We start from the raw sequence: 22994 nt of genomic DNA, 5'->3' as shown, positions 1-22994 counted from the left end.
TCTGGCTTTGTGTTTCCTTGCTCCACGCAGGGAGTTTGGGGGAGACCGGCGGGCGGGGGGGGGGGGGGGTGTCAAGGGGGTTGGGGGGGCTTGGGGGAGCTTGGGAGCTTTGGGAGGGTTGGAGGGGGTTTTATGGGGGTTTGGAGAGGATGGGGGTGGGGAAGGGGACTTGGGAGTCAGGGTTAGGAGTTTAGGGGGGCTTGGGGTGGGACCGTTTCGGGGGAAACGCAGTGTTCAGGGGGGGTCTGTGGGAGGATTCGGTGGGGGTTACAAGGGCCTAGGTTCTGGGGGGGATTCAGGGGTGCTGCCCAGTTCTGAGGGCCGCGGGGCTCATGCCCGGCGTGGTGCCAGGGCCCGTGCCCCCGGCCCGGAGGGCGTCCATTGGGGCAAGGGGGGTTCAGTCCTGCCCAAGTTGTGGCTCCCAGGCCGGGGGGGGGGGGGGGGGGGGGGCCGCGGTCATGTGGCTGCGCGTCACGTGATGAAGGGCGGGAGCGCCCGCCCCCTTTCCTCAACTGGCCAATGGGAGCGTGGCATGCGGAGCCGTGGGCCAATGGGAAGCAGGGGGTGGGACTTGCGGCTGGCAGGCACGGAGACCGTGGCGGTGGGACTGGGACCGGGGCAGGGACTGGGATCGCTGGGAGGTACTGGGGAGCGTTTGGGGGTACCAAGGAAGTGGTGGGGCGTAGTGGGAGGGAATACCGACGGCACTGGGGGCCACTGGGAGGGAATCTCGAAGGTACTGGGAAGCACTGGTAGTCGGGGGGGGTTCTGGGGGTACTGGGAGAAACTGGGAGTCAGGGAGGGCAGTGGGAATACTGAGATCTCCTGGGAAGTTTGGGGGTGACACTGGAAGTCACGGGAGGCTCCGGGGTACTGGGAGGGACTGGACGGCAGTGGGAGACCCTGAGGGTGCTGGGAGTCACTGTGGAGCACTGGGACATACTGGGGAGCGCTGGGAATCACAGGGCGCTGTGGGGGCACTAGGAGACACTGGTGGGGAGTGGGAGGCTCTGGGAGTCATGGAGGTGGTTCTAGGGCAGTGGGAAGCGCTGGGAAATGGGGATGTAGGGGGACTGGGAGTCCTGGGATTCTAGGGGTACTGGGTGTCATGGGGCGGTCTGGGAGCACTGGGAATCAGGAGGGGTTCAGAGGGCACTGGCGGCCGCTGGAAGGTACTGGGACCCCCAGGAGAGGACAGCGCAGTGGCGCCGAGGGGTTGCTCCCCTGCCCCACAGCCCAGGGTCTCACGGCGGGGATCTCCGCGGGGTGGGGGGGAGGTCCTGACCCTTCTCAGTTTGTCCCCTGGGAGGGAGCTGGGGTGCTGGGGGAGTAGCACCCAGCATCCCCCCACGCCCCCGTGGCGCGCAGGCAGCCATGAGTGGGTGCGGGGCTGTGGCCGGTCCGGAGCCTGGGGAAAGGGAAGTGAAAGTGATTGTGGATTGTGAAAGGGGGGGGGGGGAAGGGGAGGGGGAGAAACGGGAAGGGAAAATGTGCCCTGGGGGGAAGGAAGTTTGTCTGGGGGGGCCCTTAGCACCCACGGGTACTGGCCAGGAAGGTGCTGACCCCCCCGCAGCCTCCTTCACCACAGACAGATATTATCGGGGTGCTGCGGGCAGTGGTTGGGGTGCCAGACACCACAGTGTCATCTCCCCCCCCCCTACAACGAGTGGGTGCCCTCCCCAGCACCCTGAGGTGCCCCCTGCCTTGCTGAGGAGCCCTGGGGTCGGGGGTGGTGGTGCCCTGGGTGAGGATGGGGGGGGGGGGAGGAGGGAGGAGGCTTTCCCAGCAGGTGCTGAAAGGAGAAGCAAGAGCTGCAGGGCCAGGGGGGGTTGCTGGGGCAGAAACCTGCCCCCCCCCCCCCCCCCCCCCCCCCCGCCACCTTGGTGAATGGGGAACTTGAGGCACAGTGGTGCCATGGTGTGGGGGGGCATTGCCCACAGGTGCCCCCAGCGCCATGAGCCCCCTCCTGCTGCTGTGGCTGCCGCTGGCTGGAGCCAGCACCTGGCTGCCATGCCCCGACGGGCAGCTGTGTCCCACCACCCCGGTGAGTGCCCCGGGGCCAGGGGGGATGTGAGGGATGGGGACCCCCCCAGAGGGTAACAGTGCCCCTCCCCCTCCTACACCTCTCACCCCTCCCAGGCCCTGCCTGCCAGCAGAACTGGAGCCAGCTGCCCGCTGCCAGGGGTGAGCCACCCTCCCTACCTCAGTTTCCCCTCTTTCTGCCTTTTTGAGGGAGGCTTCCCCCCCACACCCCTGCTGCCCTCCCACTTGCCCCCACTTCTGTGTCCCCAGGGTGTCACCTGCACTGGTGGCCACCGCTGCTGTCCCCGAGGGTCCCACTGCAGCGCTGACGGCGACTCCTGCGTCACCTCCCTAGGTATGGGGGGGTGCCACACGTGGGGGGGGGGACACAGGGATGAGCCTGGGGGCCCCATCCTGTTCAATATCTTTATTGATGATCTGGAGGAGGGGATTGAGTCCATCAGCAGTGACTTTGCAGATGACAGCAAGCTGGAGGCAGGAGTTGATCTGTTAGAGAGTAGGAGAGCTCTGCAGAGAGGCCTGGCCAGGCTGGGCAGATGGGCAGAGGCCAAGGGCAGGAGATTGAACACATCCAAGTGCCAGGTCCTGCACTTTGGCCACAACAACCCCAGGCAGTGCTACAGGCTGGGGGCAGAGTGGCTGAGAGCAGTCAGGCAGAAAGGGGACCTGGGGGGAGTGGTGGACAGCAGCGGAACAGGAGCCAGCAGTGTGCCCAGGCAGCCAAGAAGGCCAAGGGCATCCTGGCCTGCAGCAGGAAGAGTGTGGCCAGCAGGAGCAGGGAAGTCCTTGTGCCCTGTGCTCAGCACTGCTGAGGCCACACCTTGAGTCCTGTGTCCAGCTCTGGGCTCCTCAGGTTAGGAAAGAGGTTGAGCTGCTGGAAGGTGTCCAGAGAAGGGCAAGAAAGCTGGGGAGGGGTCTGGAGCACAGCCCTGGGAGGAGAGGCTGAGGGAGCTGGGGTTGCTTAGCCTGGAGAAGAGGAGGCTCAGGGGAGATCTTCTTGCTCTCTGCAACTCCCTGCAGGGAGGTTGGAGCCAGGTGGGGGTTGGTCTCTTCTCCCAGGCAAGCAGCACCAGAACAAGAGCACACAGTCTCAAGCTGTGCCAGGGGAGGTTTAGGCTGGAGGTGAGGAAGAAATTCTTCCCAGCAAGAGAGATTGGCCACTGGGATGTGCTGCCCAGGGAGGTGGTGGAGTCCCCATCCCTGGAGGTGTTTAGGAAGAGCCTGGATGAGGCCCTTGGTGCCATGGTTGAATTGATCAGATGGTGCTGGGTGAGAGGTTGGAGTCCGATGATCTCAGAGGTCTCCTCTAACCTGGTTAATTCTGTCCTGCCCTGTCCCTGCTCTCTGCAGCCCCCCGTGCTGTGCCCTGTCCCGACGGGCAGTCCGAGTGCCCCGACGGTGCCACGTGCTGCGTGACGGCCAGCGGCGCCTGGGGGTGCTGCCCCATGCCCCAGGTACAGGGACGGGGTGGGGGGCACAGGGGCCTTGTGGGGGCCACATCCTGAGGCCAGCGCCGTGACGAGCCTGCCCGGTGCCCGCAGGCCTCCTGCTGTGCTGACAAAGTGCACTGCTGCCCCCACGCCACCCTCTGCGACCTGGCGCACGGACGCTGCCTGTCGCCCGCTGGCGACCACCTGCCCCTGGGCACCACCTTCCCCGCCTGGAAGCGCCAGCCCTCGGTGCCAGGTAAGGGCTGTGCCCCTGCCAGCGGTGGGGTGGCCCTCGTGGGTGGGGCAGGAAGGAGGGAAGGGGAGGGGAGGGGAGGTGGTGACGCCCTGTGTGTGCCCCTGCAGTCACCCTGCGCCAGGTGCTGTGCCCGGACGGGCGCTCGGCCTGTCCCGACGGATCCACCTGCTGCCAGCTGCCCTCGGCACAGTATGGCTGCTGTCCCCTGCAGAACGTGAGTGGCAGCCCCAGAATGGGCATCCTACACTGGGCACCCTGTGTGGGCAGCTTGGGCCAAGCATCATCCTCCCCTCTCCCCTCTGTCCTCACCAGCCATCCCGTGCCAGGCACCCCACATCCACCAACCCACAGCGAGCACCCCGCATTGCCCACCTCATGCTGGGCACCCTGTACTGGCTGTTTCATGCCAGCTGTCCCATACTGGGCACCCCATGCCCAGGCATCCTGTCCCAAGCACCCCGTGTTGGGTACCTTGAGCTGGGCATCCCACATCAGGCACCCCATGCCCACCAAGCCATGCCAGGCAGCCTGCACTGAGCACTCTGTGCTGAGCACCCTGTATCAGGCAGTGTGTCCCAAGCACCCTGTGCCAGGCAGCCTGTACTGGCAGCCCATACTGAGCACCCCATGCCAGGCATCATGGTCCTGAGCACCCTGTGCTTGGCACCCAACGCTGAGCATCCCATACCAAGCACCCAGTACCAGGCACCCCATGCCAGCTGCCCCACCCCTGCAGCCCATACTGAGCACTCCATGCCAGGCATCCTTTCCCAGGCACTCCACGTTGGGTACCTGAAGCTGGGCACCCCATACCCAGCACCCCATTCCAGGCATCCCGTGCTGGGCAACCTGTATTGGGCACTTTATCCCAGGCACCTCATGCCATGCACCCCACACTGGGCACCCTGTACTGGCAGCCCAATATTGGGCACCTTGTCTCCAGCACTCCATGCTGGGCACCCTGTCCCAGGCAGCCAGTGTTGGGCACCTTGTCCTGAGCACCCCACACCAGACACCTTGTGCTGGGCACTCCACGCTGGGCACTCTATGTCCTGAATCACCCGTGCCATGCTCTCCATTCTGGGCACCCTGCATTGGGCACTGCATGCCAGACTCCTATGCCATTCATCCCATACCTGGCACCTCCAAGGAGAGGCCACCCTGTGCTTGTTGCTGCTGGTGCCCGTGGGTGGGCAGGGAGGGCGGTGGCAGGGGTGCGGCGGGCACCCACCAGGCTGTGCCGGGCAGGCGGTGTGCTGCAGCGACGGGCAGCACTGCTGCCCACAGGGCACCACCTGTGACCTGGAGCGCTCCACCTGCACCTCAGCACGACCCCGGGCAGCCCTGCCCGCAGGTGAGGACCCCCCCTGCCCCTTCCTGTGCCAGGCTGGGGATGGGGGGGAGCGTGCCAGCTCAGACTGTGCCCTCGTCCCCAGCTGGCGAGGTGAGGTGCGAGGACGGGACGAGGTGCCCCGCAGGGAACACCTGCTGCAGGATCAGCCAGAGGGCATGGGGGTGCTGCCCGCTGGAGGAGGTAAGGGGGCTGGGGGAGGGTCCCTGTGCCCTGGGTGGGACAAGATCAGATACGCCCCGTGCCCTGGGAGGGGTGAGGACGAGGGCTCCCTGAAGGACAAGGACAGATGTCCCCTGGCCAGCAGGAGGGGCAAAAGCTGATGCCCCCTGTGCCCCTGGGAGAGGCAGTGCCAGCTGTGCCCTGGGTGGGATGAGGGCCAATGTCCCCTGCCCACTAGGAGGGGCAGTGGCAGATGTCCCCTGTGCCCCAGGAGGAACAAAGGTTGACGTCCCCTGTGCCCTGGGTGGGATGGGGGCCAATGTCCCCTGCCCCCTAGGAGGGCTGTGGCCAGTCCTAGGGCGTTCACCCCACTGATGCCCAGGCCCCCACTCCAGCCCTCTCTTAACTGGGACCAGCTTGGGGATCCAGGGGTGGGAGGTGGTGAAGGGGCAGGAGGCTGCTGGGATGCCCTTGGACCTCCTGTGCTGCCCCACCGCGGGGCACAGGAGTGGCAGTGGATGGAGCCATGAGCCATGTTGGGATGGGGACAAGGGACAGGTTGAGGGGGCACAATTTGTCCTGGGGGGGGGGGGGGGAGGTCCCCAGGCATGGAGCTGGGTGTCTTGGGGGGAGGGCAGCTGGATTCACTGCTCCCCATTTCTGCCCCCCCCGTAGGCCGTCTGCTGCTCTGACCACCTTCACTGCTGCCCCCGGGGCTCCACCTGCGACCCGGTGGCCGGCAGCTGCCTGCTGGGGGGCGGCGGCGCGCAGCCCTGGCTGCGGAAGAGCCCTGCCCTGCGGCGGGGGGGGGGACGTGCGCTGCGACGAGCAGACCAGCTGCCCCGACGGCAGCACCTGCTGCCGCCTCGCCACGGGGGCCTGGGGGTGCTGCCCGCTCGAGGAGGTCTGGGGGACCCCGTGGGGAACAAGGCCGTGCTGGTGACCCCAGCTGGGGGGGGCGGGGGAGGGGCGGGGGAGGGGGCAGGGTGGTGCACCCAGCTGCTGGGAAGGGCTGAGACCACCCAGAGGTCCTCGCAGGGTGCTCGTTGCTGAAGCAGGGCACTGCCACCTCCTGGCCCTCGGGACAGAGCCACCTTTGCCCCCGCGGGATGGGGCAGCTGTACCCTGCGTGGGGCAAGTGCCAGCGCCCCTCCTCCTGGGGGGATGAGGACAGGTGCCCCCTGTTTGCCAGGAGGGGCAATGCCAAGTGTCCCTGGTGCCCTGAGTGCCATGAGGGCCAATGTCCCCTGTCCTCCGGGGGTGACAGTGCCAGGTGTCCCCCCGTGCCCTGGTGGGATGAGGGCAGGTGTCCCCCCAGGAGGGATGTGGCCAGCCCAGAGCCCCCGCAGCGTGCCCCTGTGCCCCTTTGCTGCCCCTCCCCTGGCCAGGCTGCCTCTGTTAGCTGGCACCGGTTTGGACGTGGTGTAAGGGCAGGAGGCCACCAGCATGCTGGGGGACTTCCCTGTGTCCCACTTGGGGTGGGGGGCGACAGGAGGGGTGAGGGGGTCCCCATAATCCAGCCAGAGCATCCGTGGAGCCAGCCTGGCACTGGTGGAGAGGGGACAGGGCAGAGGGCAGCGCAGTTTGTCCCCTGGGGGTGCCTGGGTGTGGGCGAGCTGAGGGGCTCAGGGTGGGGTGGGGGGGGGTCATGCTGTGCTCACTGTCCCTTCTTGCTCCCCTTCAGGCCGTCTGCTGCCCCGACCACATTCACTGCTGCCCCCGGGGCTCCACCTGCAACCCGGAGGGGAGCAGCTGCCTGCTGGGGGGCGGCGGTGCGCAGCCCTGGCTGCGGAAGAGCCCTGCCCTGCGGCGGGGGGGGGGACGTGCGCTGCGACGAGCAGACCAGCTGCCCCGACGGCAGCACCTGCTGCCGCCTCGCCACGGGGGCCTGGGGGTGCTGCCCGCTCGAGCAGGTCGGGCAGGGGGCAGGGTGGAGCGCTCGGGGGGCGTGGGGTGGGGGATGTGCCAGGACACGAGGGGCCCTGTGGAACTGGGGGAGCTGGAGCCGAGTGGGCACTGGGGGGGGGTGGCTCTTGGGGGACAAGTGGGAGCCAAGTGTGGGACAGGCCTCCTCCATGCCAGTAACCTTCCTCCCTACCAGTAACACCCCCCTCCCATACCAGTACTACACCCCCCATACCAGTACCCCCCCCACCACACCAGTAACAATCCCCTCTCCATACCAGTAACCCCCTCCTCCCCACCAGTAACCCCCACTCCGTATCAGTAACCCCTTCCTTCCATGCCAATCCCCCCTCCACACCAGTAACCCCCCCCATACCAGTAACCCCCCCTCCACCAGTAACCCCTTCCTTCCATACCAACCCCCCCTCTCCATCCCCGTGTGAGGGGTCCCCCGTGGGTACCCCAGTGCCAGGGGCTGCTGCTGGCTGTGAGCAGGGTTGGGGGGGGGTGTGTGTGTGTGTGTCTGGATGACTTTGGAGGAGGAAGGACAGGAGCCAGGCTGGCACCCAGATGCCCGAGCTCCTCCTGGGTGCCCCCAGCTCCCCCTTGATGCCAATGCTGCTGCCCACCCCCCAGGCTGTTTGCTGCCGGGACCACCAGCACTGCTGCCCCCGTGGCTACACCTGCAACGAGGCCACCCAGAGCTGCGACAAGCTGCTGGCGCCCACCCCCTTGCTGCGGGCCCCCGAGTCCCTCCGCTGGGCGCCCCCGCCTCCCCCCGCCCCGCTGCGAGCCGCCAGCCCCCCGGCGGGGGGCGCCGTGCCCTGCGCCGCCTCCCGCTCCTGCCGGGCGGGGCAGAAGTGCTGCCGGGGCCGGGCCGGCTCCTGGGGGTGCTGCCCCTTCGCCCAGGTCAGTGTCCAGGGGGAGCAGTGGGTGGCTGGAGGGGGGGTGGGCACCGGGGTGGGGGTCTGGGCAGCATCTCACCCCAATCCCCTCTCTCCCTGCAGGGCTCCTGCTGCCTCGACGGTCGCCACTGCTGCCCGGGGGGGTCCCGCTGCGCTGCTGGGGGCTTGGGGTGTACCCCCCTACGCTGGGACCTGCCCGACCCCCACAGGGTGCTGCTCTGATGGCCCCAGGGACAGCCCCCCCTCACCCCCCGAGTGCCAGCACCCCAATAAAAGGTTTGTAGGACGACCCCCACCCCCCTGGTTCCTTGGGGTGGGTTTTTTTTTAGGGGGGGGGGAGCAAACTGAGCAGAGACCGAGCGGGGGAGGGGGTTGTTGTGTTTAATATATTAATGCCATCTTGGGGGCGGGCAGGAGCACACAGCAGCTTTGTGCCCTGAGGGGGGGGGGGTGTCCCCATGTGCCCCCCCTCCCCCCGCCAGCCCAGCCCCCGCCTGTCCCTCTTCATCCTCACCACGTAGAAAACGTTTAGAAACACGATTAAAATCCAGGGGGGGGGGGGAATGACGAGGGGGGGGGGGGGTGGGAGGGGGGCAGGACAGACAGCCCGCACCACCCCCCCTCCCAGTTCCTATGGCAGTTTGGAGGCACCACTGGCCCGGGGGGCAGTGCCAGCCCCCCCTGTCCTGCAGGGACACAAGAGCACAAGAGGGGACATGCATCAGGAGGTGGGGGGGGACACACATGCAATTCCCACCCCCCACCCATAAGACAGGGGGGGGTGAATGGCAGTGTCAGGGTGAGGGCAGGGGTGGCAGGGCAGCAGAACCCCACGTGGCAAAGCTGGGTGGCAGCAGAGGGGGCATGCAGGGGGAGGGTCCCAAGCACATAGGGACCCAGATGATCCAGGTCTTGTCCCCATGCTCCCTCCCCGGGCAGGGCACGGTGGGGCAGCAATGGGGACCAGGGGCAGGGCGGGATGGTGGTGATGGCACGGGGAGGGGGGTGGCAGGATGGGGTGGGGTGGCATGAGGTAGGGCCTGGATGGGATTGGGATGGGACAGGATGGTAGGAGAGGGTGGTGGTGGGCTGGGAGGGCACGATGGTGGGCTGGGGGAGGGTAATGGTGGGCTGGGGGAGGGTAATGGTGGGCTGAGAGGGTGGTGGTGGGCTGGGAGGGATGGTGATGGCCTGGGGGGGATGGTGGTGGGCTGGGAGGGTGGTGGTGGGCTGGGGGGGGCTGGGAGGGGATGGTGGTGGGCTGGAGGAGAATGGTGGTGGGCTGGGAGGGTGATGGTGGGCTAGGGGGGATGGTGGTAGCCTGGGAGGGATGGTGGTGGGTTGGAAGGGGATGGTGGTGGGCTGGGAGGGTGATGGTGGGCTAGGGGGGGCTGGGAGGGGATGGTGGTGGGCTGGAGGGGAATGGTGTTGGGCTGGGAGGGTGATGGTGGGCTAGGGGGGATGGTGGTAGCCTGGGGGGGATGGTGGTGGGTTGGAAGGGCATGGTGGTGGGCTGGGGGGGATGGGAGGGTGGTGGTGGGCTGGGAGAGAGTGAGCTAGGGCAGTGGCAAGGCAGGACGGTGTGGCAGCGGGATGAGGCTGTGGCTGGCAGGGGTTGTGACAGCAGTGAATGGGACCGTGGCAGGACAGGCGGACAGCAGCGTACCCCCCACCCCCACCACACCCCTGGGACGTGCCCCCCAAGGCCGCGGGCTCCCCCCGACCTCCACTCACTTGACGTTGAAGACCATCAGCGGCCGCTCCTCCCGCTTCTGCCAGGGGCTTTTCCGGTCGCCGCCGTCCTCGGCTCCGTCGCCCGCCTCGGCCATCGCCTCCTCCTCGGGGCTGGTCAGGGAGTCCCGGGGGGCTTCGCTGGCGCTGCTGCGCCCACTGCCCCCTCCTCGCCGCCCCCCGCTGCCCGCCTCCAGCAGGGGGGGCCAGCGAGCTGTCCTCGGGGGAGGCCACGGGCAGGGGGGGGTCTGGTTCCGCCGTCCTCGCCGCCGCTAGCTGCGGCCGGCCGCGGGAGGCGGGCGGGGGGGCGCGGGCCCGGGGCCCCTCTCTCCTTGCAGGTCGATGTAGGAGTGGCGGACCTGGGAAGAGCGCCCGTCCAGGGACACGAACCAGGCTCGGGGCGGGGGGGGGACCCCCCCAGTTCCAGCAGCTGCTGCCCCCGCCAGCGCCTGCAGCTCCCCGTTCAGCTGCGCCACCGCCGACCCGTCCAGCAGCACCGGGATGGCCACCGAGCCGCTCACCGGCTGCGGGGCGCGGGCAGCGCCCCCCCCAGTTTTCCCCTTCCTCGAATGGTTGCCCAGAGGATGGGGGGGGCTGGGGGGTGGCCGTCGCCACCATGGCGGAACCGGGCCCCCCTCCCACATCGTTTTCGGGGGGGCCCTCCGGTTCCCCGGGCGCCAGGCGCATGTAGCGGGCGGGGATGAGGAGGGTGGGCATCACCCCCCGGTACACGTCCTCCGGCCCCCCACCCCGGTCCAAGGGGCCGCAGAGGAGGAGGGGACCCGTGGGGGCCAGCGAGGGTGGGCGAGGGGGGGGTTCAGGCAGCGGGTGCTCGTTTGGCTGCCCCCCATAACGGGCAAACACCGTGGGCGAGGGGGGCCGGGGAGGGAACACGGGGGTCCCCCGGGGGTGCTCATCTGACGGCTGCAGCCCGTCCACCGAGCGGGCAGCCCTGAGGCCGAAGGCTTCGCCGGGACGCCCATAGTCCTCCGGGGCGGGGGGCTGGCGGCGGCGGGGGGCCAGGGTGGCAGCAGGGGTCCGGGGGCCGGCGCGGAGCTGGGGCGGTGCCGGCGGTTGGAAGAAGTCCGTCCGGACCGTGGGGAGGTCGCGGGTGGAAGGGGGCAAGCCGGGGGTGGGCAGGTCGGTGTCCCCCCCCGAGGAGGCCGTCTCCAGGTGGCTGCCACCGCAGAGGAGGTCCAGCTGGGACACCGAGGTGGCCTGGTCGCGGCGGGCAGCGTCCAGCGGCCCCGGCAGGGGCAGCTTGCGGTGCTGGGCGCGGGGCTTCAGGCACCGGCGCCTGCGGGGGATGGGCCTGGGTCACCCCACGGAACGGGGGCCCGGGAGGGGTCCAGTCCCACTGGAGGTGCTGGAGGAGGGGGCTCCCAGCCAACTACAGGGCACCCCGGGGGTGGGTAAGGGGTGGTGGGCGCCCAAAGTCACTTATAAGGCTCCTAGAGGGGGTACCAGGAGGAGGTGCTCCCCCCCCCCCCCCGCCCCGAGCAGCTATAGAGGGCTCCCGGGTGGGGTACCAAGGGGTGTTGCCCCCTCCAAAGCAGCTATAGGGCACTCAGGGGTTCTGGGGAATGCTGACCCCCCCACCCCCCCCCCAAGCACTATAGGGCACACAGTGGTGCAGGGGGGTGGTGCACCTTCCCCTCCCAAACCAGCTTTGGATGCCTACAAGTGCCAGGATGGTGGTGCCCCCTCCCCCCTAGCCCAGTGTAGCCCAGCATCCAGGGGTGCCAGGGGGTGGTGCCCTCCCCACAGCCAGGGGTGCCAGGGAATGCTCCCCTCACCACAAGCACGGCCAGCTACAGGACACCCCAGGGTGCCAGGCAGGCAGTGTCCTCCCGTGCCCAGCTATAGGGTGCCAGGGGGGTGCTGCCCCTCCTTCTACCCAGCTGTAGGATGCCCAGGGGTGCCCTGCACCCCCTTGCCCCCCGGGGGGTCAGGGTCGGTGGTGGGTGGTGCTGACCTGCAGTAGTAGATGAGGAGGCAGAGGAGGATGAGGACGAGCAGGGCCAGGGCGCCCAGGATGGTGAGCAGGAAGATGGTGTGGTAGGTGCTGATGTCCGTCACGCCCGCTGCCATGGCCACCAGCCCTGGGGCACAGCACCGTCGGGCAAGGCACCCCCCACCCCCCCGGGAGAGCACCCCCAGGCTGCACCCCCCAGCACCACACAGGATGGGTGTCCCCTGCAACCCTGCTCTGCTTCCACAGGCATCCCCTGCACCCACCAAGAACACCCCCAGGCTGCACCCACCAAGAGCACCCCCAGGCTGCACCCACCAAGAGCACCCCGGGGCTGCACCCACCAAGAACACCCCCAGGCTGCACCCACCAAGAGCACCCCCAGGCTGCACCCACCAAGAGCACCCCAGGGGCTGCACCCACCAAGAGCACCCCCAGGCTGCACTCCCCAGCACCACACAGGATGGGTGCCCCCTGCAACCCTGCTCTGCTTCCACAGGCATCCCCTGCACCCACCAAGAGCACCCCAGGGGCAGCACCCACCAAGAGCACCCCAGGGGCTGCACCCACCAAGAGCACCCCCAGGCTGCACCCACCAAGAGCACCCCCAGGCTGCACCCACCAAGAACACCCCGAGGCTGCACCCCCCAGCACCACACAGGATGGGTGTCCCCTGCAACCCTGCTCTGCTTCCACAGGCATCCCCTGCACCCACCAAGAGCACCCCGGGGCTGCACCCACCAAGAACACCCCCAGGCTGCACCCACCAAGAACACCCCCAGGCTGCACCCACCAAGAGCACCCCCAGGCTGCACCCACCAAGAGCACCCCGGGGCTGCACCCACCAAGAACACCCCGAGGCTGCACCCCCCAGCACCACACAGGATGGGTGTCCCCTGCAACCCTGCTCTGCTTCCACAGGCATCCCCTGCACCCACCAAGAGCACCCCGGGGCTGCACCCACCAAGAACACCCCCAGGCTGCACCCACCAAGAACACCCCCAGGCTGCACCCACCAAGAGCACCCCCAGGCTGCACCCACCAAGAGCACCCCGGGGCTGCACCCACCAAGAACACCCCCAGGCTGCACCCACCAAGAGCACCCCCAGGCTGCACCCACCAAGAGCACCCCAGGGGCTGCACCCACCAAGAACACCCCCAGGCTGCACCCACCAAGAGCACCCCCAGGCTGCACCCACCAAGAGCACCCCAGGGGCTGCACCCACCAAGAGCACCCCAGGGGACTGCACCCACCAAGAGCACCCCAGGGGCTGCACCCACCAAGAGCACCCCAGGGGCTGCACCCACCAAGAACACCCCAGGGGACTGCACCCACCAAGAGCACCCCAGGGGCTGCACCCACCAGCACCCCATGGAATGAGTGCCCTCCTCCACTCTGGGTACTCCCATGGGCATCCTCCCCACCACAAGAGCACCCCAGGGGGGCTGCACCCACCAAGAGCACCCCAGGAGGCTGCAGCCACCCAGCATCCCATGGAGTTGCTGTCCTCCTCCACTCTGGGGTACTCCCATGGGCACCCTCCCCACCACAAGGCTGCACACACCCCATGGGATAGTTGTCCTCTGCCACCCTGAGCATCCCACCCTGCAACTGCACCCCAGGGGCTGCACCCACCAAGAACACCCCAGGGGGGCTGCACCCACCAGCACCCCATGGAGTTGCTGTCCTCCTCCACTCTGGGGTACTCCCATGGGTACCCTCCCCACCACAAGAGCACCCCAGGGGCTGCACCCACCAGCCCCCCACAGGCTGGGCGTCCTCCTCCAGCCCAGGGTGCTGCCATCACCTCGCCGTGTGCCAGGGGACCCCACAGGGACAGGGGTACAGAGGCTGGGGGGCACCCGCGGGTGCCACCCTACCTGTGTTGGGAGAGGGCAGAGCTGCTGCCCAGTATCCCAGCTGGGAGGAGACGAAGGTCCAGTAGAGCTGCCGGCCCTCCTTCCGGATCAGCCCCGTCCCGTTCCGCACCCACAGCCCTGCGGGCGCACAGGAGCACACCCACAGCGGGCTGAGACCCCCCCAGCGGGCTGAGCCCCCCCCCCAGCAGGCTGAGACACCCCAGAGCAGGCTGAGACCCCCCCGAGCAGGCTGAGACCCCTCAGAGTGGGCTGAGACCCCCCAGAGCGGGCTGAGCCCCCCTAGAGCGGGCTGAGACCCCCCAGAGCAGGCTGAGACACCCCAGAGCGGGCTGAGACCCCCCACAGCAGGCTGAGACCCCACACAGCAGGGTGAGACACCCCAGAGCGGGCTGAGCCCCCCTAGAGCGGGCTGAGACCCCCCAGAGCAGGCTGAGACACCCCAGAGCGGGCTGAGACCCCCCACAGCAGGCTGAGACCCCCCCAGAGCAGGCTGAGACCCCCCACAGCAGGCTGAGACCCCTCAGAGCAGGCTGAGACCCCCCACAGCAGGCTGAGACCCCCCAGAGCAGGCTGAGCCCCCCTACAGCAGGCTGAGACACCCCAGAGCGGGCTGAGCCCCCCCAGAGTGGGCTGAGCCCCCCCAGACTCATCACCCCCGCTGCAGCCAACGGCAGACCCCCCCCAGACTCATCACCCCTGCTGCCACCCCCAGATCCATCACCTCCCCCTGCTGCCACCCCTGCTGCCACCCCCAGACTCATCTCCTCCCCCTGCTGCCACCCCCAGGCTCCCCCCAGACTCATCTCCTCCCCCTGCTGCCACCCCCAGACTCATCTCCTCCCCCTGCTGCCACCCCCAGCAGGAGCTGTGCCACCTCCCCTGCCCCCCCTCGCCCCCTGCCCCAGTGCTCACCGCTCTTGGGGTCAAACCTCCAGGCCGGCACGCTGGTGGCCACCAAGGGCAGGGCGTCGGGGGCCAAGGGGACAGAGAGGTGGACAGGGCCGGCCAGCGGCACCTCGGTCCCGTTGCCGGTGAAGAGATGGACGCTGAGAGCTGCCACGGGCGCCAGCTCCAGCCAGGAGGCATTGGCTGCGGGGAGAAGCCACAGGGCTCAGGGGCGACCTCAGGGCTGGTCCCCCTCCCGGGCCCCCTCCCCGTACCGCTGCTGTCCTGCTCGGCCCCGAGGAAGGCAGGGAAGGCTCTGGCCAGCCCGGGGCCGGTGGCGGCGGTGAGGGTCGCGGCCAGCTGGCTGTAGGTGGAGCTGCGGGGGAGCCGAGCCGCCCGCCGCGGGAACTGTGCCCACGGCTGGCCCTTGGCACCTGGCGAGCGGGAGACGAGGTGGGTGGCAGCCCCCGGAGGTGACGGCTGTGCCACCCCCGGCCCTGCCCTCCACGCCCTGCCCTCCACGCCCCTGCCCTCCACAGATCTGCCCTCCACGCCCCTGCCCTCCACAGCCCTGCTCTCCACGACCCTCCCCTCCACGCCCCTGCCCTCCCCCAGCCCTGCCCTCCACACCCCTGCCCTCCCCCAGCCCTGCCCTCCACACCACTGCCCTCCCCCAGCCCTGCCCTCCACACCCCTGCCCTCCAGACCCTGCCCTCCACATCCCTGCCCTCCCCCAGCCCTGCCCTTCACGACCCTGCCCTCCACGCCCCTGCCTTCCACGTCCCTGCCCTCCCCCAGCCCTGCCCTCCACAGCCCTGCCCTCCACACCCCTGCCCTCCACAGCCCTGCCCTCCACACCCCTGCCCTCCAGAGCCCTGCCCTCCACAGCCCTGCCCTTCAGATCCTGCCCTCCACACCCCTGCCCTCCCCCCAGCCCTGCCCTCCATGCCCCTGCCCTCCCCCAGCCCTGCCCTCCACAGCCCTGCCCTCCACAGCTCTGCCTTCCATGACGCTGCCCTCCACATCCCTGCCCTCCACATCTCTCCCCTCCACGCCCCTGCCCTCCACGCCCCTGCCCTCCACAGCCCCTGCCCTCCATGCCCCTGCCCTCCACGCCCCTGCCCTCCATGCCCCTGCCCTCCACGCCCCTGCCCTCCACAGCCCTGCTCTCCACGACCCTCCCCTCCACGCCCCTGCCCTCCCCCAGCCCTGCCCTCCACACCCCTGCCCTCCACGCCCCTGCCCTCCAGACCCTGCCCTCCACAGCCCTGCCCTCCACATCCCTGCCCTCCCCCAGCCCTGCCCTTCACGACCCTGCCCTCCACGCCCCTGCCTTCCACGTCCCTGCCCTCCCCCAGCCCTGCCCTCCACACCTCTGCCCTCCACACCCCTGCCCTCCAGACCCTGCCCTCCACAGCCCTGCCCTCCACAGCCCTGCCCTTCAGATCCTGCCCTCCACGCCCCTGCCCTCCACAGCCCCTGCCCTCCATGCCCCTGCCCTCCACGACCCTGCCCTCCACGCCCCTGCCCTCCATGCCCCTGCCCTCCACGACCCTGCCCTCCATGCCCCTGCCCTCCATGCCCCTGCCCTCCACGACCCTGCCCTCCATGCCCCTGCCCTCCATGCCCCTGCCCTCCACGACCCTGCCCTCCATGCCCCTGCCCTCCACGACCCTGCCCTCCACAGCCCCTGCCCTCCATGCCCCTGCCCTCCACGACCCTGCCCTCCATGCCCCTGCCCTCCACAGCCCTGCCCTCCACGACCCTGCCCTCCACACCCCTGCCCTCCACAGCCCTCTCCTCCACAGCCCTGCCCTCCACGACCCTCCCATCCACAGCCCCTGCCCTCCTCCAGCCCTGCCCTCCACGCCCCTGCCCTCCACAGCCCTGCCCTCCACACCCCTGCCCTCCCCCAGCCCTGCCCCCCACGCCCCTGCCCCCCACGCCCATGGCTCACCTGGGGATCCCAGGAGGATCTGGACCAGGTCCTCGTAGAGGATGAGGGTGGCAGGGCGCTCCGGGAGCAGGTAGAGGCTGACGGAGGCGTAGACTGCAAGGCAGGGGGAGACGTGGTGGGGACGCCCCCCAGAATGGCCCAGCCCCCCGGGGTGGGAGGGACTGGGGAGGAGGCAGAGGGTGCTGATGGGGAGGGGGGGAATGGGGCAGCAAGGACATGGGGACACCCCCTGCACCCCAATCCTGGTGCACAGCCCAGGCCCTGCACGTCCATGCATGTCCTGAGCCCTTGCACAGCCCAAGCACCCCAACCCTTGCACCCCAGTCCCTGCACCCCAACCCTTGCACCCCAACCCCTGCACCCCGACCCCTGCACCCCAGTCCCTGCACCCCAACCCTTGCACCCCAACCCCTGCACCTCAGCCCCTGCATCCCAACCTCTGTACCCCAACCCCTGCACCCCAGTCCCTGCACCCCAACCCTTGCACCCCAACCCCTGCACCTCAGCCCCTGCATCCCAACCCCTGTACCCCAACCCCTGCACCCCAACCCCTGCACCCCAACCCCTGTAGCCCAACCCTTCCACCTCAGCCCCTGCACCCCAGCCCCTGCACCCCAGCTCCTGCACCCCAGTCCCTGTACCCCAACCCCTTCACCCCAACCCCTGCACCTCAGCCCCTGCACCCCCTTGCCCCTCCATGCACCACCCTGCCCTGGCACACAGCCATGTCCCCAGCTCCACCCACCACATGTACCCCCAAACCTGCACACATCCCATGCCTCTACCCCCCCCAATTCCTGCACCTCCCATCCCTGTCCCCCCATCTTTGTGCCACCACCCCCATCCCTGCACCCTCATTCCCACATCCCTGCCCCCCATCTTTCTGCACCCCCATCCCCTCACCTTCAGCCCCACCCCCACATCCCTGCCCCCATCCCCACATCACCCCCCCTGCTCCCCTCCATCTTTGTGCATCTCCACCCCCTGCACCCTCCCACCCCTGCACCCCCATCCCTGCCCCCCTGTGCTTGCCTCCCAGCCCTGTACCCCCCAGCCCAGCGCTCCCACGTGTCCCACCCCCCAGCAAGGTGACCTCATCGATGCTCTGCTGGCCCTGGGCACAAGGGCTGGCACCCAGCCCAGGGTCCCTCCCTGCCCCCCCCCCCGCCCCAGGATGGGCGACTTCAGGGCCACCAGGACATGGCTGTTCCCTCCAACGGGGCTGGAGACCCCTGAACACCCCTCTGAAAGAGACCCTCCCTCCCCAAAAGCCTTTTGGGGTTCCCAGGAAGGGATTGGAGTCCCAGGAAGGGACTAAAGGTGCCCAGGAAGGGGCTGGGGGCCTAGGAGGGACTGAGGGTCCCCAGGAAAGGACTAAAGGCCTCCAGTAAGGGATCAAGGACCCCCAGCAAGAGATTGGAGACCCCCAACCCCACTCCCCAGGAAGGGAGGAATGAGAGACCCCATCAAGGGATGAGGATCCCAGTAAGGGACCAGGTTCCCCAGTGTGGGGTCAGAAGCCCCCCTAAGGACTCAGCTCCCACGGTGAGGGATCCCCCACAAGGGTTCAGAGCTCCCCCCCCACCCCGGGCTGAGCTGAGGTCCTCATAAGGGCTCAGACCCCCCCCAGTAAGGTGCTGGGATCACCCCTAAGTGTTCAGAGGACCCCCAGCAAGGGATTGTGTCCCCCCCCCCCCATGAGGATTCAGAGCCCTCCCACTAAAAAGTTGGGATCCCCCATCAGGGCTCAGAGCCCCCCAGTAGGGGACTGGGGACACAGAGCCCCCCAGTAAAAAATTGGGATCCCCCATCAGGGCTCAGAGCCTCCCAGTAAGGGACTGGGGCACCCCACCAGGGTTAGATGCCCCCAGTAGGAGTCTGGGGCAGCCCAGCAGAGCTCAGAGCCCCCGAAGGAAGGGGCTGGGGCAGCCCAGCAGGGCTGGATGCCCCCAGTAGGAGTCTGGGGTACCCTATCCGAGCTCAGAGACCCCTCAGGAAGAGGCTAGGGCAGCCCAGCAGAGCTCAGAGCCCCCGAAGGAAGGGGCTGGGGCACCCCAGCAGAGCTCAGAGCCCCCCCAGGAAGAGGCTGGGGCAGGGCCGGAGGCGCCGCAGCGAGGCGCTGGGCTGTGCCCCGAGGGCCGACCCCTGCCGCCCGGCGCTGGGGTCCCGCCGCGGGGGCTGGGGCTGGGGTCCCGCCGCGGGGGCTGGGGCTGGGGTCCCTGCCGCCCGGCGCTGGGGTCCCGCCGGGGGGGCTGGGGCTGGGGTCCCTGCCGCCCGGCGCTGGGGTCCCGCCGCGGGGGCTGGGGCTGGGGTCCCGCCGGGGGGGCTGGGGTCCCGCCGCGGGGGCTGGGGGGCACTCACGTGGCAGCTTGGTGACCCTCCAGGGCACGGAGGCAGGGACGTGGCCGCGGCGGGCGGCGGTGACCAGCAGCCAGGTGCCCAGGCGGTAGGGCACGGGCAGGACGGCGCCGCCCTCGTGGTCGCTGCTGCCGGCCGCCAGCGAGCTGCGGTTGCCGAGGACCTCCAGGGCGGCCTGGGCCAGCGGCGCCAGCGTCCCGCTCTCATACACCTGCACCTTCAGCAGCACCTCTGCGGGCACACGGCGGGCACGTGGGGGCGGGCACCGGGCACCCCCGCGGCTGCCCTACGGATGGGGGAGGGCAGGGCAGGGGAGGGGAACCATGGCGGCAGGCAGCGGGACCCACCCCCGAGGGGCATGGGCAGCACCCTGGTGAGCTGTGGGCACCACCCCAGTACCCTATGGGCACCACCCCAGTGGGGCATGGGCAGCATCCTGGTGGGCTGTGGGCACCACCCCAGTACCCTATGGGCACCACCCCAGTGGGGCATGGGCGGCACCCTGGTGGGCTGTGGGCACCATCCTGGTGGTCTATGGGGATCACCCCAGTACCCTATGGGCACCATGCCAGTGGGGCATGGGCAGCACCCTGGTGGGCTGTGGGCACCACCCCAGTACCCTATGGGCACCACCCCAGTGGGGCATGGGCAGCACCCTGGTGGGCTGTGGGCATCACCCCAGTACCCTATGGGCACCATGCCAGTGGGGCATGGGCAGCACCCTGGTGGGCTGTGGGCACCACCCCAGTACCCTATGGGCACCACCCCAGTGGGGCATGGGCAGCACCCTGGTGGGCTGTGGGCATCACCCCAGTACCCTATGGGCACCATCCCAGTGGGGCATGGGCAGCACCCTGGTGGGCTGTGGGCACCACCCCAGTACCCTATGGGCACCATGCCAGTGGGGCATGGGCAGCACCCTGGTGGGCTGTGGGCAGCACCCTGGTGGGCTATGGGCATCACCCCAGTACCCTATGGGCACCATGCCAGTGGGGCATGGGCAGCACCCTGGTGGGTTGTGGGCATCACCCCAGTACCCTATGGGCACCACCCCAGTAGGTCAGGGCCAACCCCCTGGTGGGTCATGGCCACCACCCCAGCAGAATGGTGGCACCCATCCTGGTTGGTCACAGGCACCATCCTGATGGGTCGTGGGCACCACCCCAGCAAGGTGGCCAGACCCAGCCCAGGAGGTCATGGGCACCACCCTGGTCATGGGCACCACCCCGGTCATGGGCACCGCCCCTGTAAGGTCACAGGCACCGTCCCAGCAGGTCATGGGCACCACCCCTGTGCCACTCTCTGTGCCCCCTGAAGTGGGTGAGTGGGGGATGCCCTACACGGGTGGTGGTGGCACCCACTTGTGGCCCCCCCCCAACTCCCTGCAAGGGCCCACTGGGTGCCATCCCCGCCGGGGGCACAGCTCACACATGAGTTTGAGGCTCTGCACCCCCCTGGGCCCCACCAGCCCCCAGGCCTTGAGGCAGGGTGAGGCTGGGCACGGCTGGGGGGGGGCAGGGGACACACCTCACACCCTCCGGTGCCCCCAGCCCCCCCCCGCTGGCACCATCCTGCGCATGAGCCTGCAGCCCTTGGCAGCCATCCCAGCTCCGGCGCCGTCACCCTGGCAACGACCTCCTTCATCCCGGGCCCCGGGCGCCTGCAGGACCCCGTGTCGCCCCCCCCCGGCAGCATCCCGCACCCCAAAAGCGCCCCCATGGCACTGCTGGCAACCCACCGCCCACCCCCCTCCCCTCCCCTCCCACTCCAGCCCAGATGTTGCCCAGATGTGGCAGGGGGAGAAGCCTGCAGCAGCTGCTCGGGCGGGAGGCCGGGGGTGGGAGGCGCCGTGCGGGCATGGGAGGGGGACAGGCTGGGGACAGCCCCGCACGGGGAGGGGACAGCTGGCACCCGGGGGGCAGGAATGTCCCTGCGGCCGCATGCCGGCCCTGCACAGCTGCCAGGGGACAGCTGGTACCAACGGCCGCCCCCCGGAGCCCTCCCCAGAGGGGGGCCAAGGTGCCACCCCCGGTGCAGCGAACACAGCCTCCCCCCCTCCCCACTCTCTGCCTCCATGGGCACAAGCTGCCAGCACCACGGGGTGCCCAGAGGGTGGCACGGCCAACATGGGGCACGCTGGCAGCCCACTGGCCTCAGTTCTTCCCAGTGTGGCCCCGTGGCACCAGGGTGGGTGGGTGATGCCAGGCCCTGGGGTGGCAGCAGGACCCAGGCATCCACTCTTGTGCCCTGTCACCACTGCCTCCCCCCCCCCCCCCCGCTGCCACGCCAAAGGGATGGGCATGGTGATGCCAGCCAGCGAGCTGAGCCAGGCAGGATGGGCATGGGGCCATGCCAGGGTCAGGGGCACACCCCACCCAGGCACAGGGGCACTGCCAGGAGGTTTGGGGTGCCAGGGTGGGGAGGTAACAAGGAGCCACTGGGACCCCATATTGGCAGGGGGCAGCCCAAGGACCACCCTGGCTGCTGGGGGCAGGCAGAGCTGCCTGCAGTGGGGGACCCCACACCCTGTCCAGGATGTCCCCCCCAGCATCATCCTGCACCCCTGGCTGCAGCTCAGGACCCCCACCCACCCTCCTACCCTCCTGTACACCCTGGCCTGGGACCCCCACCCATCACCCTGCACGCCTTGGGGTGGCCAACACCCTGCACCCCATTACCCAAGACCACCTCCACCTTCATGCACCCCCGAGCTCTGCCCACGACCCCCACCCACCCAGCTGCAGGCCCTGGCACTGCCAAGGACCCCCACCCATGCACCCCTTGCCCTGTAACACCCCCACCCCCCCCCACCCCCCCCCACCTTCCCACACCCTCGAGCTCTGCCCAGGACCCCCACCCACCTTTCTGCATCCCCTGGCCAAGGACCACCCTCACTCTCAAGCACTCTGTGGCTCTGTACAAGCCCCCCACCCTCCATCCTGCACCCCACAGCCTGCGACCCCCCCCACCCCCAACCTCCTGCACCCCCAAGCTGTCCCCAGGAGTCCCCCACACCATCCTTCACCCCATGGACCACAGCCCCGACCCCTCATGCTGCAACCCTTGGTGCTGCCCAGGACCCCCACCCCCCCTTCTGCACCCTTGGCTTGGGACCACCCCCACTCTCCTGCACCCCCAAGCTCTTTCTACAATCCCTACCCACCCAGCTGCAGCCCCTGGCACTGCCCGGGACCCCCCACCCACCACCGAGCACCCCATGGCCTAAGACCCCCACCCATCCTCCTTGCACCCTTGGGTGCTGCTCAGAGCCCTCGCCCACCCTTCCATTCTCCCGCACTCCCCGGCCTGGGACCCCTCCCCTCGTCGTGTCGCCCCCCCTGGCACTGCCAAGGCCTCTTGCTCACCCTCCCGCACCCCCCAGCGCCCCCACCCAGCACCCTTTGATCGCCGGCGGCCAGGCCGGGCCGGGGAGGGGGGAGACGAACGCACAGACCGGGGCGGGGGGGGACACAGACAGACAGACGCGGGGGGAACACGGACGGACGGACAGACGGAGACGGATGGACAAACCCGGGGAGGGAGGCGGTGTCGGGGTGCGGGGGGGGGGCCGGTTCCCGGTGTGCCGGGGGTCGGGCAGGCGGGGATGGGGGGATGGAGGGGTCGGGGGGGGTGCCGGGGCGGGTCCCCCCGCAGCCCCCGCACACAAAGGCCGCTGGTGCTCACCGTGCGCTCCCGGCTCCGCCGCGCCCCGCGCCCGCCGCCCGCCCGCGGCCAGCAGCAGCAGCAGCAGCGGCAGCGGCGGCAGGAGGCGGCGGGGCCGCATGATCGCTCCGCGCCGTTACCGCGCCATGCCCGGCCCGCCCTGCCCGGCCCGCTCCGCCCGCCGCTGCCGCCGCCGCCGCCGCCGCCGCGGGGACCGGGCTCCACCTGCCGGAGCCGCCGGGCACGGCCGCCCGCCCCGCCCCGCAACCGGCACCGGCAGCCACGGCCACCCCCGGCACCGCCCCGGACCCCCGAACACACCCCCGGTACCGCCCCGAACCCCGCGACTCGGCACCGGAACCGCATCCCGGGACTGATCCTTGTACCGGCACCCACCCCGGCAATGGGGCCGCCCCGCCCCGTCCCGGTACCGGCATCCCAGCACTGATCCCGGTACCGGCACCCCAGCACTGATCCCGGTACCGGCACCCCAAC

The 22994-nt window shown here is 69.6% G+C and overlaps 2 protein-coding genes across 2 annotated transcripts; one reads left to right on the top strand and one right to left on the bottom strand.

The window, feature by feature from the left end:
* The first annotated feature begins 532 nt into the window (after positions 1-532).
* Positions 533-8341, top strand: GRN (granulin precursor). The gene is given in 15 exon segments (XM_068167176.1): positions 533-641; positions 1941-2044; positions 2140-2184; positions 2293-2377; positions 3394-3497; positions 3585-3729; positions 3837-3943; positions 4978-5083; positions 5166-5263; positions 5918-6048; positions 6050-6146; positions 6927-7054; positions 7056-7155; positions 7784-8056; positions 8155-8341. Coding segments are annotated over 15 exon segments (1752 nt in total). The 3' UTR covers positions 8275-8341.
* Positions 8342-9782: 1441 nt separating this feature from the next.
* Positions 9783-22654, bottom strand: FAM171A2 (family with sequence similarity 171 member A2). The gene is given in 11 exon segments (XM_068167156.1): positions 9783-9969; positions 9971-10065; positions 10068-10356; positions 10358-11080; positions 11759-11885; positions 13637-13753; positions 14549-14725; positions 14797-14955; positions 16479-16571; positions 18840-19067; positions 22521-22654. Coding segments are annotated over 11 exon segments (2295 nt in total). The 5' UTR covers positions 22621-22654.
* Positions 22655-22994: the final 340 nt, after the last annotated feature.

The sequence above is a fragment of the Melanerpes formicivorus genome, unplaced genomic scaffold (assembly GCF_026170545.1).
Source record: "Melanerpes formicivorus ecotype bairdi unplaced genomic scaffold, bMelFor1.0.p_v2 SCAF_113, whole genome shotgun sequence".
Taxonomy (NCBI): Eukaryota; Metazoa; Chordata; class Aves; order Piciformes; family Picidae; genus Melanerpes; species Melanerpes formicivorus.
This window is presented reverse-complemented; position numbering and strand designations above follow the sequence as displayed.